General features: G+C 42.4%; 1 protein-coding gene across 1 annotated transcript; it reads left to right on the top strand.

Moving 5' to 3' along the window:
- Positions 1–2,590: 2,590 nt before the first annotated feature.
- Positions 2,591–9,209, top strand: LOC117529087 (transcription factor 4-like). The gene is made up of 3 exons (XM_034191791.1): positions 2,591–2,957; positions 3,120–3,158; positions 8,970–9,209. The coding sequence occupies exons 1-3, from the start codon at positions 2,886–2,888 to the stop codon at positions 9,207–9,209; spliced, it is 351 nt and encodes a 116-aa protein (XP_034047682.1). The 5' UTR covers positions 2,591–2,885.
- Positions 9,210–13,831: the final 4,622 nt, after the last annotated feature.

Here is a 13,831-nt window from a genome sequence, read left to right on the forward strand (position 1 = left end):
ATGCGGTCGACGATGCCCTCAACTTGCGTCCAAAATGGAGGAAGGGAGGAAAGGAGCACATGTTCACCCGCCCGCAGCTGCATTCCCACAATGCATTTCAAGAAAAGCATGATGACGCAGGCGTTTTTATCCCCAAAGTCAAGTTGACTTACATTTCTAATTCAGTTGGGCTTGGATTTTCAAATTAGCATTTATTTTGTAGTTGAGACATTTTAACTAATAATTTCATGTTATTATAACAACCTCAGTAATCATGTGTCTTAATGACATAGAATAATATGTTAGATAACAACAGACAAAATCACAATTTACAGTGCACACACATCAGGATTGCTACCATATCTCATGGCATGTCATGATTCAGCATCACAAATATACATTAATCTATTGGTTCGTGACATTGTCACGAGAGTTCCAAATTTTTGTAATGGGACCACACATTTGCATGAAATTACAGTGATGCAGGGGGGAGGTCTGGGGGGGAGGGGGTTGGTTAGGGTTAGGTTATGGTTATTGTTAGGGGGAGGACTAAGGTTAGTAATAGTAAGATTAAAAAAAACCTGTCATGAAAATTTGACTCATTCATGACAAAACTTGTGAGACTGGGGTACAGGATTCTGTCATGCAAGGCACTCACTGCACAATGGGAGCAACATGGGATTAAGGACCTTCCTCAAGGGTCATTGGTGATTGTCTGGTCTGGCTGGGGTTTGAACTGGGGATCCTCTGGTCTCAAGCCTAACACTTAACCACTAGACCATCACCTCCTTATAAACTGGGTTCATGCTAAAGAAAGAGATAAAAAGAAATAAATGGATGCTGATCCAGATCCCCACAATAATGTATCATACTCCTCTCTCTAAATATCTCCACACTTATTGAAAATCTGATCACATGACCTCCATCCACCTCTGCTGGTTGGTGGAGTTCACAGAACCATGCATGGAAGCCAGAACTTTGGGGCTGCTGATCCTTTTTTCACAGAATCGTGGACTTTGGGCTGGATCTGATCCATTTCAGACATGACCCAGGTCTTTCAGAACAGTCAGTGAAGATATGGACCAGCTTTGGCCCAGTTTGCTGCAGAAAAATCCTGATCCATTCCAGAGTGTGGCCAAATTCTGGTCCAAATACCACATCTGGATGTGTGCCAGAATTACCCATCATTGTCAAAAGATGCCAGCCTGGGCCCATTTATTCTGGACCAGGTGTTTTTGCTATCTAGACTGCTTGAGAGTGATTCCGTTTGGCAGGAACCAGGTTATAGGATCCAGGTAGGTCTTTTGATCCAAATCATTTCATGGAGATTGATGAACATCAAGAGTCAGTGTCCACTCTGTAATTTAGATTTTAGTACACATGTAATGGTAGACAGCCAGTGCTGTGCAGTGACTACACCTTCATCCCCACACCAGAAGATCTTCTAGAGCTAGAGACTGAGAACTTGGGTATTAACCTCCTTAGAATGTCTGTCTCTCATGCCCAAGGTCACGAGTTTGAGTTTATCATCTCGTCCAAATATTGATGTTTTTGACATTTTGTTACCATGTTGATGAGGACTTTATTTTTGGGTATCACCGTGACAGCTTTATTTAAAATGTCTCCAGAAGACCCTCAAAAGTCATTGTCATCATACTTGATTAAAAACATGATCGTGTGGATGTTTTGGGAATTTTGAAGTCTACTGTAGCCACCAACCAAAGAGGAGGGCAGCGTTTGGGATTACTGTGTGCCTGTTGGATTTGGACAACATATCTCAAAAGTAATGGGCAGATTTCATTGAAATTTTGGTCAAAGAATATCTTTCACTTAAGAAAGACATTCTTTGTTATCTTTATTATTGTGAGGCAGGGTTTCCTTTCATTTCTTTTGGAACGGCTTTGTGATGTCCTAATACCCTATAGTGTACCAGCAAAGTCAGTTGTTTGATGCGGTAAGGCCACAGGATTTCATTCATCTGTGGATGGAGGTATGACCATATATTTAACAAAATCAATCTAAAATCAGTCAGTCAGTATACTAGAAGGTGCCACTTGGCCAATAGCAAGCAGACTACAGATAGTCTTTGTGATGTCATAAAGTGACAATGCCATAGACTGAGATAAACAAATGTAATCTTAAAAAATACATGTTGACAGATGGGAGGTTTTTTATGGCAATAAGAAAGTTTAAAATAAAAATGTACTATCTCCATCGTTTGTTAGCTGGCATAGATCCACAATCAAACTATATGAAAAACAAATAATACTACACAAAAACAAAGAATTCATTCAGTTAAAATGGTGCAAGAAATAGTACAAATATATAAAAAAAAATGCAAAATAAAATATGGAAATGGGAAATAAATGTTACTGAAAATCAAAGTTAAAAATAAAAATACTTTTGTTTCGGTAATTCTAAGTGTCCAATGGAAATGAAAGCAGCCAATCGGCGTGCCAATCAGCCAATCAATCAGCGGCACATTTTCTTGAGTTTTTTGCGGAGCAGCAGCTAGGTGGCCGCACGAGCACACGGATCACATGCACACGGGCTCCAGCCTGCGAACCCGCCGCGCCGAGCTCAGGCAGAGCGAGCCCGAACCCAACCCGGTTTCCCCGCGTGACACTGCTCCTCCGTGCGCGCGCCACGGCGATCCGCGGCGGAGCGGCTGCGTCTTAACGCGCACACGTCGGACTTTGGCGGAGAAAAGCCTCCCGTCGTTTCCGGACACTTTGTGGCCACTTTACCTCCTGAATCCGGACTGAGAGCTCGTCCTGAGGATGGCACCAAACTAGAATCCGGATCGAGGGTGTTTGAGTGGATTAATCTGTGGGATCGGGTGTTCCTGTCCGTGTGTGGTTGTGTCCATCCGTCCAGCTCTATGTTTGTAGGTGATTTGTGTTAAAATGCATCACCAGCAGCGGATGGCAGCTTTGGGAACAGACAAGGAGCTCAGTGACTTACTGGATTTCAGCGCGGTGAGCAAAAACACTCCACAGCACCACCAAGGCGTCTTCAGATCCAGCATCCAAACTTCTCTTTATGTGCACTAACTTACACAAAGTCATGTTGTTGATTTTTTGCCATTTAATTTTTTGCCAAATCTGTGATGCTGCATTAGTAATTTTGTTGTCTTATAGATGCGAAACAGCGATTTGAAAATGTTCCCCACATCCATGGTAGTATATCTCATTTTAAGTCCTTTTTCTTCCTTCATTTTGCACCTGATAGATTCTAGAAAACTGTATATTTTTTGCTGTTGTGTGTTAGTTGATGCAGAAGGCTCGATGTTGATGCGTAAAAGCTGCGTGACGCGCAGACGGGCAGCGCGCAAAAGCCAAAACCTCACTTGTTTTTATGACAGTTTGTTTGCTTTCAGTAAAGCAAAAAGCATGTGTGTTTTGAAGTTTAAGGGCAGGAAATAGCGCGTCCGCTCTCGGCCATGTTTTCCCTGAGCCTCCTCCTCCTCCCCTCCTTCACCTCCTCCTCCTTTGGGAGTAAGTTTACTGTGAAGAGGAGGAGGATGACAAAAAAAAAAAAAAAAGAACTCCCCCATAAAAGAAAATCGGTCACACTTTCAGGAGTCCGACAATATGAGTAAGGTGCACAAATACAGAAATTACTATAAAGTCACATTTATGATCTATAAATGCAAATTAAATACATATAAAATGTGCACCAAAAGACTCTGAGATAATGGTGTGAATATTATAGAGATAAAATGCAAAAATAGTCTGGTAGGTCACATTAGAAGCCCAAAGAGAAAAAAATAGCAGAATACAGTCATGCAGAGATTAAATATTACCGGGAAATAGTGTGTGTGGAAGGAGTCTGCTGTTAAAGGAGCTGCTCCTGCCTGCACACTGGATTATACTTAAGAATATTAGATGTAAAAAATATATAAAAGATCTATAAGTCCTGTTTAAATGCTGGTTGTGTTTAGTGATGTAAACAGATGACAGCAGAGGTGGTCCTCTCTGGGAGTATTACATAGATCAATAGAGATACAGCAGTATGCAAAAAAAAAAAGGAAACACAAGATAAAATAAAATTACACAGAAGATGCTGCGGGTTAAAGGAATTACAGTGATGTAACAAAAATACAGGATATGGTAATGTCCCAGGAAAAAAATTGCAAAAGAACAATAGAAGCACAAGGGAAAATATGAATTGATTATATTGACATAAAATCGGAGGTCATGCATGAGGTGGGTTATTTTATGAAAATATATGTAAAGTAAAAAAATATCAAAAGTCATATTTGAAGCCAAAGTGAGAATGTTTATGCGGTAAAATGATGTAGAACGTATCGCTACATGACAGCCCAGGCCTGTAGGTGAACACGCTGCACGGGTTACTGGAAAATGATGCTGATATTTTTATTTGAAGTTTAAATTCCAAACCACAGAATGAATTTATTAAAGTCTAACAACACATTAGGTGGATTGAAATGATTTTTCAATATTACACAAAATATTAAAAGCAAATTTATTGAATGTTATGTCGAAGTGGGACTCTTACAAAGAAATTTAATTTAATAAAGTGATTACAGAATGAATTGTCAGATATGTGTTTGTGCTTATAGTGGTTGAATAATACTTGATGTACAAAAGTCATAATAAAAACAAATATGATGCACATATCAGAAAGATACAAGAATGTCACCGTGCATGCCTGCAGCGTCGAGTCTAAAAATCATCCAAAATGCATCATCGAGAGACTCAGATGTGCTGCTGAGTCGTGCGAGAGATTTCTGGATTTTATAGATTCTACAGTTTTTAAAAAATGTCAGTCATGACTGCATTAATTTACTCAACATTCAGGGAAAGGGCATCTTTAATATTAATTCATGATTTCTCATCAGTCTCATTTATCTGTAAAATCAGTTATTTCTTCGAGGATTCGATAGACCTTAAATCAGATTTATTGTCTAAATGAAGAATTTAAAGGAGAGTTTCCCTCTAAAGCCAAATCATGAAACCGTTTTGTTTTCCCCGTCAGAGCCACGCTGATGTCATCAATCGGGTCATACAGTAAAGCAGAGTGTAGATGTGATGCTAATCCAGTCCACTGTGTTGTCTTTTCATAGATCTGTAGATGGTTATTGGTTCAGATGTTTTTTCTCATGTGTTTAAGTCAGATATGAAGTAGAACTGAAGTGTTTCATTCCAAAACCAGCCATCCAACATTTGCCAAAAGTGACATTGACAAATCAGAGTGGCACTCAGTACATAGTACTGCCAACAATCCACCGGATCTGGGTCACATGACGTGGACAAAGACTGGTGCGACACATAAGTTTTGTATCCTTCATCATTGACACTGTACTCGAGAATTCCTGAATCTGGATCATTTGAAAAACCTAATTCAGTCTTTGTCTTAAAGTAAGCACTCTTTACACCAAATTAAAAAAAATAAAACTATGTCATTACACAGTTTCTGCAGCAGAATTGTTTGCAACATTGTCAAGTATGGCTTGGACCCTATCATCCCTTGGTCACATTGACTACAAGAGGCAGATGCAAAGTGAACAGTTGTCATTCATTTTAAATCAGAGTGGGCATTTTAGAGCAACACGAGATAAGTGGTAGCTATGCTGCCAGCTAGGCGGGGCCATAATAGACAGGAAGTATATTTTATGCAAATACTAAGCAATGTAACACAGTGACTGCTAATCCGAGTGAAGGCAGAGTGATGTATGTTGGTTAGTTGTTGATTATATTTACAGCTCTTTATGATAAAGTTCATGTTTAAACTGTAAAACAGGGGTGCCTAAGTTCGGTTCTCGAGATCTACCTTCCTGACACTCTTAGTTGTCTCCCTGTTCCAATACATTTTTTTTGTCATAATATATATATATATATATATATATATATATATATATATATATATATATATGCATGCAGGAGTGGTGGACAAGTGGTTAATGCGCTTGGTTTCAGTGCAGAAGGTTTCGGGTTCAAATCCAACCCCTGCCACATTTCTCCATGTAATATGGAGTTGCGTCAGGAAAGGCATCTGGCGTAAATCCTGTGCCAGTTCAACATGCAGATCCACCTTGGATTTGCTGTGGCGACCCTGAGTGCAAACAAGGGAGCAGCCGAAGGGACATACTATATATATATATATATATATATATATATATATATATATATATATATATATTTAATTATTCATTTTATTTACTCTGTAATGTCAGTATCCTTTTGGCCAACTGCCAAAAAGTCCCTGTTGGTCAGGCTCTACTTTGTATATGTTTGCGACAGAATTTTTGGTTTCAAATCCACTTTGAAATTAGCCACAATACTATCCACTGATACTCAAATTAAACACATTTGTTTGGATTGAAATCAGCTGTATTGATCTCAAATATCAGAAACTGATCAATAACTATATCAGCTGTTGCTCTTCTCATTAAATGCATCAGGTTGGTCACTTCTTGTTTTTATGTGGTTGTGGTTGGACTCATTTGTTCCGATTGAGTTGTTGGCGTCCTGCTGGAAGAAGAGGCCGTGCACACATATGCACATGTCCACCAGCAGGATTGAACGTTATTACCCTAAAGCTCCCAAAATTTGGACAAATATGGGAATTCCCCTGAAGATACTTAAAAATCAGGCAGTTTGACATTTTCCTGCTTGGACTTTGTCTTTGAGTAATATCTAATTTTGGAGCTCATAGTGGTTAATACTCTTGTCTAACAGTAAGGTTTTGGGTTCAGTCCCACTTATTCCCAATCTGTCGTGGATCAGGAAGGGCCATCCATTGGAAAACTCCTGCCAAATCAAGCAATATGTCTGCTGTGACTCACAGGAGTATCCATAAAAGAATTATGGACCTATAGCTCTTGGGAAGCGTCAGTGTTTGGTGCATCTGATTGTTCTTTTCCTTCCTTAATCGTTTGTCGATTTCACAATGTAAAATCGCTGCATTGGTTCGGTGTACTCTTCGTGGACCTGAGCATTCTTAGTGAGGTCCCTTCCTACATGGTAAAATCACCAGTAACACTGCCAGTGTTAATCTAACACTGGTGATTTTACTGTGTACCTGTGGCAACCAGACTGTATAACTCCTCTCCCTTCTGCAGGATGAATACATAATGACCATTACTCAGAGCTATGTGCAATACTGTCAAGCTCTTTTGCAAGTGTCTTCAGTCATTTTCTCACTGGTGATTTAATGACCAGGACTGAGCAGAGTTTTTGCCCTGCTTTGTATCTGTCTGTGTCCTTGGACAAGACAGGATATCTGCATTTTCCCAGTCCACTCAGTTGCAAATGAGACTGGCCTTGGTTGGGGAGTAATGTGCAATGGACTCACGCCCCATCCAGGGGAAATCGCAGACTCTCCCCCACTTCGCTCTACAGAAATTGGAGATATGCATCAGCCCGTTGAGCCATCTTGGCCTTGACAAGATTTACTTCTACGGGGCTCCAGGTTAAAATTGCACATGTGAATGTTTGATGTGCAAAAGGTGACTACATTTATCGTCCGGCTGAAAACAGGCCAAGTTCTCATTGTGATATTGAACGGGGAAGGAATCATTCCTACCTCATGTTTTGAGTTGACATTCCTTCTTCCGTCAACCAAGAACAGCTTAGAAGAAGAAAGACTTTCTGAAATCGATTCACTTATGTTTTGTATTGTGATACGATTATAAGATTCTGGTCTGGTTCCAAGATACCGATGTAGTAACGTTAGACCATTTGGTCAACACTGTTTGCAAGGTGGGAAAATACACTTGATGCTTCAAATGTCTATTAAACTTTACTTAACCATAATCTTCGTCCTAACTTCAAACTAAACCGCATACATCACAACTTTGGCACCACAATGTGTTGTTAGGCACTGTACTCTCATCCCAAATCAGCATACACTGTTTTCACCTGCCAGAATTATTCGAAGTTCTTTGGTCACAAATGCAGTTGGCTTGAGATGCAGTTGTAGAATCTGGTCTCCATGTAGACTTACAGGATCCAACGGGGACATTGGTTCTGGATGGCTCTACTCTTGGGGCACAAACATTTGCAATTTTCCCCTAAAGTTTACAAAAAGCAAACTCAAACTAGTACACTCTGAAAGTCTGACTTTTATCTCTATCAGAACTTTGTGATGTCATAAAGCAAGAATATGAAAAACAGCCAAGGAGTAAAAGAACCTGATGGAGGAGATAATGAGGGTTGTTTGGAGGCAGATTATGATAAACCTTGAAATATGTTCGTCTCTTCATTGGCCCAGTGACCATCTAACCAAAATTAAGTCACAATTTTGCCACCAGTTTTTAAGTTTATTTCAAACAAGTACAAAGTCAGGAGTGTGATTTGATTACATAGTCCTGCCCTTATCTGTCAGGTGGTGAGCGTAAATGGAACTGGATCCATCAGCAGACCTTCTAGTACCTCTTGGTCCAAATTGGCTGTTTGAGACGAGAACTTTTTGATGATGACCTGTTCTTTAAAAAATAACAAATGTTCACAGAATTGTAGGTTACACGTCTTCATTTGTCTCACAAAAGCCTTAAAACCCAAAACGTTTCATCACACTTAAGAGGAAAAACAGCAGGAATTTATGTTGGAGCAGCTGCAGACAGTTTTTGGCACGTCCATGTGGTCAGATCGGATTCGTTATTGTAGCAGTACTTGTGAATCTGGTTTCAACCTTGACACCTGGACTGGAGTATGTTTTGGAAAATGAACTCTTCATATCTGAGCTCAGATGTTCTGTGATTCTGAACATTCCCATTGTTTTCTTGCTGAAAAAACAAAACACTTTTAATGAAAGCGTTTCCTTCCAAAATAGTAAGAAAAAAAAAAAAAACCACACACAGGGAAAAAAAAACAGAAAAACGCCAAATTGAAGCAAACGAACTTTCCCGTTTGAAGCTGGGTTGGAGGTTTTGTTTTGGAATGAAGCTCTTGGATGTCTGAGCAGAAATGTTGTTCGCGGCGGTGCTGCTGTCGGAGGTAATGTGCGCTCTGTTTGTCTTGTAGATGTTTTCCCCTCCTGTTAGCAGCGGAAAGAACGGACCGACTTCCCTGGGGAGTGGACATTTCTCCAGCACAAGTACGTCAGCTTCCTCCTCGGCCACTTCTCCACCCTCCTTCCTCCTCTTTTCTCCTCCTCGCTGCTCTTACACCTGCTCGCTGCTGTTTGAATTTTCCTGGATGATGATGCGTGCGTGCAGATGCACTTTTGTTTTGTGGATTCAGTTTTATTTTGAGAACTGCTGAACATTTGCAGGATTTTCCTTTTTTTCTTTGTGTGTTCTTTGAGTGCTGGTTGGATCTTTTGGTACGTTCACAGTGTTATTTTTTTTTTGAGTGTTAAAGTTTGCAAGTTGTAATTATTACCTCCATCAAACAGGTTATGTGATCATCAGGCTCTTGTTTAGAGGTTATCTCAAAAAACTATGAACAGATTTAAATAAAATGTGGTGCAGAGGTCAGTTTAAGGTTAGCGAACAGGTTATTGAGTTTTGAAGCGACTGCAGCTGCAGGATGATTTCTAAATTAGTATTTCTGGAATGGCTTCCATTATTTTTTTCTGTTCTGACCCAGTGCATCAGCAAAGTAGCAATAGGAGGGTGTTTTTTTTTTTTTTTTTTACTGGAGTGTGTGTTTTTCTTTTGAGAGAGAGAATAACAGTTTGACAATACAATGTGGAAAAAAAATTCTCCATTTTTACTACAAAAAAAGACATCTACAACCTCTGACAAAAATTATGGAATCACCGGCCTCGGAGGATGTTCATTCAGTTGTTTAATTTTGTAGAAAAAAGCAGATCGCAGACATGACACAAAACTAAAGTCATTTCAAATGGCAACTCTCTGGCTTTAAGAAACACTATAAGAAATCAAGAAAAAAAGATTGTGGCAGTCAGTAACGGTTACTTTTTTAGACCAAGCAGAGGAAAAAAATATGGAATCACTCAATTCTGAGGAATAAATTATGGAATCACCCTGTAAATTTTCATCCCCAAAACTAACACCTGCATCATATCAGATATGCTCGTTAGTCTGCATCTAAAAAGGAGTGAACACACCTTGGAGAGCTGTTGCACCAAGTGGACTGACATGAATCATGGCTCCAACACGAGAGATGTCAATTGCAACAAAGGAGAGGATTATCAAACTCTTAAAAGAGAGTAAATCATCACGCAATGTTGCAAAAGATGTTGATTGTTCACAGTCAGCTGTGTCTAAACTCTGGACCAAATGCAAACAACATGGGAGGGTTGTTAAAGGCAAACATACTGGTAGACCAAGGAAGACATCAAAGTGTCAAGACAGAAAACTTAAAGCAATATGTCTCAAAAATCAAAAAATGTACAACAAACAAATGAGGAACGAATGGGAGGAAACTGGAGTCAACGTCTGTGACCGAACTGTAAGAAACCGCCTAAGGAAATGGGATTTACATACAGAAAAGCTAAACGAAAGCCATCATTAACCTAAACAGAAAAAACAAGGTTACAATGGGCTAAGGAAAAGCAATTGTGGACTGTGGATGACTGGATGAAAGTCATATTCAGTGATGAATCTCGAATCTGCATTGGGCAAGGTGATGATGCTGGAACTTTTGTTTGGTGCCTTTCCAATCAGATGGCTGTGGAGCGTGTGGGGGGCGGCCCCTTTTCGACCCGGAAGGGAGAGGGGCGGCGCGTATCCGGTCACGTCCTTCGCCTCGCTCCCGACGGCGTTCCTCTAACCGATTGTCTAATCGTATAACGAGATCAATAAGCCCGTCTAAATCCCGCGGTTCGTCCTTAGTCACCAGGAGCCCTTCAGGACCAATGACAGTCCGTTTACGAAGGCGGCGCGGAGGGCATGTTATTCCAGCCGGACCTCGCAGCCGCGATGCGGAAGTCGACTGCATAAGCAGCTGCACTCCGGCGCCCCTGTCTCATTGACAGCAGCACGGCTGAAGCGGTCTCTCCTCTATTTGGGTGATCGAACACTGTTCTGAACTCCCTCACAAACCCATCATATGTCAGAAGGAGCCGTGAATTTTGCTCCCAAAGCGCTGTACCCCAAGCGCGTGCCTTGCCGCGAAGCAGATTAATTACATAAGCTATCTTGCTAGAATCAGTCGCGTACATGACGGGACGTTGTGCGAAGACGAGCGAACACTGCATAAGGAAGTCCGCGCACGTCTCCACACAACCTCCGTACGGCTCTGGAGGGCTTATGTATGCTTCAGGGGAAGGTGGGAGGGGTCGTTGAACGACCAGTGGAACGTCACTGTTACGCACAGGGTCGACAGGAGGAGAGCCGCAGCAGCGCCCTGAGCGCGCCTCCACCTGTGCGGCGAGAGCCTCCACCCTGCGGTTAAGGAGGATGTTCTGCTTGGTCATTAAATCCAACCGAGTCGTGAAAACGGTGAGGATCCGCTGCAACTCACCGATCATTCCTCCTGCGGGCGCCTGTGCGCCCTGTTTCTTCCATTGGCCGTTCAACAGCCGGTTGACGCCCCTCGGGATCCATGACGTTGGCCGAGATATCCTGTTGGGAAAGTGTAAGTACACGGACCCACAACAGGGGCGCAAATGAACGGACAATGGAATAGGTCAAATAACAACACTTTACTGTTGCGAACGTGCACAACAAACACAACAGATTACACAATAGATCAAAGGTCAAATTACAAGGTGTCGTGTGGGCAGGCTCGAAGATAGGAGACGCCTGTCCAAAGCAGAACCGGAACCACACGATTTCCTCCGCCACCGACCCCGGGAATACTGGAGCCGCCAAGTCCCGAACTCCCATGGCCACTGCCTCCGCGTGTCGGACCTGGTACTGCTGGCGAGGAACAAAAACACAATTAAACGTGGGTGCGTCTGCACCCAGCAATCTGCACGGCAGGGAAGCTACCTCCACCTCTCGTTGGAGAAAAAGTCTGTTATCACTCACAAAAATCACAAAAAAAAGGCTTTCTATCAAGCAGTCAGGCTGAGGATATTACCTTTCAGGTAGAACGATATCTCGGTAAAGAGGTGGAGATGACGTCTTGCTGATATACCGATGCAGATCAGATGAGTGGTGACAGCTGTCACAGGTGATGAGTGTCAGCTGTCACCCCGGCTGCTCCTGTGAGGCGGCAGCGCCCTCTGGTGCCTGGAGCCCGCACTCCAGGCAGGGTGCCCTCTGGTGGTGGTGGGCCAGCAGTACCTCCTCTTCAGCGGCCCACACAACAGGTGACGCCCCTCGGAGTCCATGACGCTGGCTGAGATATCCTGTTGGGAAAGTGTAGTGACACGGACCCACAACAGGGGCGTAAATGAACGGACAATGGAAGGAGTCAAATTATAACACTTTACTGTTGTGAATGTCACAACCAAACACAGCAGATTCAGAATGTGCAACAGTCAATTAATAAGATGTTGTGTGGGCAGGCTCGACAATAGGAGACGCCCGTCTGGAAACGAACCGGAACCACACGATTTCCACCGCCACCTGAACCCGAGGAATACTGGAGCCGCCAAGTCCCGGAGTCCCCAGGTGGCCACCTTCCCGGCGTGTCGGATCTGGTACTGCTGGCAGAAAGCAAAAGACAGTCAAAGGGTGGGTGTGTGAACACCCAGTAACAATGGTGGGAATGCCACCTCCACCTCTCACTCAACACGTTGCAGCGGTCTCAGATGAAAAGGAGCGCCGTTTTGCACAGCCTCCGCAAAAACGACCGGTTCTCCTGCAAACACTCACAATAACAGATTTATAAATCACAAAAGGCATGAAGATGAAGATGATATCTCGGCAGTTTGGTGGAGGTGTCTTCCTGCTTTTATACCAGATGTGATGATTAGTGACAGCTGTCACGGATGATGGGTGACAGCTGTCACCACGGCTTGTTCCTGAGGCGGCAGCGCCCTCTCGTGCCTGAAGCCCGCACTTCAGGCAGGGCGCCTTCTGATGGTGGGCCAGCAGTACCTCCTCTTCAGCGGCCCACACAACAGGAGCATTGGCGTCAGCATTTTGTCCATGTGGTATGTTTTTCTGTGCATGATCCAGGACACCAATGCCTGAGTGTTAAGGACCTCACTAGCTGGAGAAGGCCAAGGGGAGGCACACGTGTCACCTGACTGTGGCAGACAGATTTTTAGGGATGTGGGAATGCACCTGTTGTCACTTTTGTGGTGTCATGGAAACACAGTACCAGTGTATGCTCCCAGACTTGACTTGAGATGAAGGCATGAAGCTGATGATGAAGTTGATGAGTATGGTGATGAGGTTGATGATATCTGATAAGGGTGGTGATGACACTGATGATGAGGTGGATGATGCTTTGAATACACCACAAAGACAACATATTTAATGTTCAAACTGATAAACTTTATTGTTTTTGTGCAAACTTTTGTGTTTTTGTGTTTTGTGGTGTGCAAATAGTTGTAGCAACAGGTGTATGAGGCATTAGAAGCAGCTACGATTCTACACATTTTGCATACGATTCATGCGCACTTTATGTGCAAATTGACCAAATTCGCACTATGTGTGAAGGGGCTCAAAGATTTTCAGTGAGTTTGGTGAAAATTTGTTAATTAGATTTTGAGTAACACACCTGTTTAACCCATCTTCTCAGCCCTGCCTCTCTCTTCCAGAAGAACTACTTCCGGTGTCGCCGACCAAACACTCCTCCCTAAAAATCGGTCCACCCTGCCTTCACTGCACATGTGTAATTTCTGAGCATCAGCACCTCATTTCTTCTTAAAACTGTACTCCAGTCATCACCTATCTCAGCGACAGATAATTTGAAGCTTTTGTTCAACAATCATTTCCACATAAATTATGCATTATTTCATGATAAAAGCAGCTGCTGCTGTGCCAACATCATTTGTTACTAACCTATGAAATTGTTCA

This window comes from Thalassophryne amazonica, chromosome 17 (assembly GCF_902500255.1).
Source record: "Thalassophryne amazonica chromosome 17, fThaAma1.1, whole genome shotgun sequence".
Classification (NCBI taxonomy): domain Eukaryota; kingdom Metazoa; phylum Chordata; class Actinopteri; order Batrachoidiformes; family Batrachoididae; genus Thalassophryne; species Thalassophryne amazonica.

Coding starts and splice junctions, on each gene's coding strand:
- LOC117529087 (XM_034191791.1), top strand. CDS start 2,886: ATGCATCACCAGCAGCGGATGGCAGCTTTGGGAACAGACAAGGAGCTC. Junction 2,958..3,119: donor ACTTACTGGATTTCAGCGCG/GTGAGCAAAAAC, acceptor GTTGTCTTATAG/ATGCGAAACAGCGATTTGAA. Junction 3,159..8,969: donor AAATGTTCCCCACATCCATG/GTAGTATATCTC, acceptor TTTGTCTTGTAG/ATGTTTTCCCCTCCTGTTAG.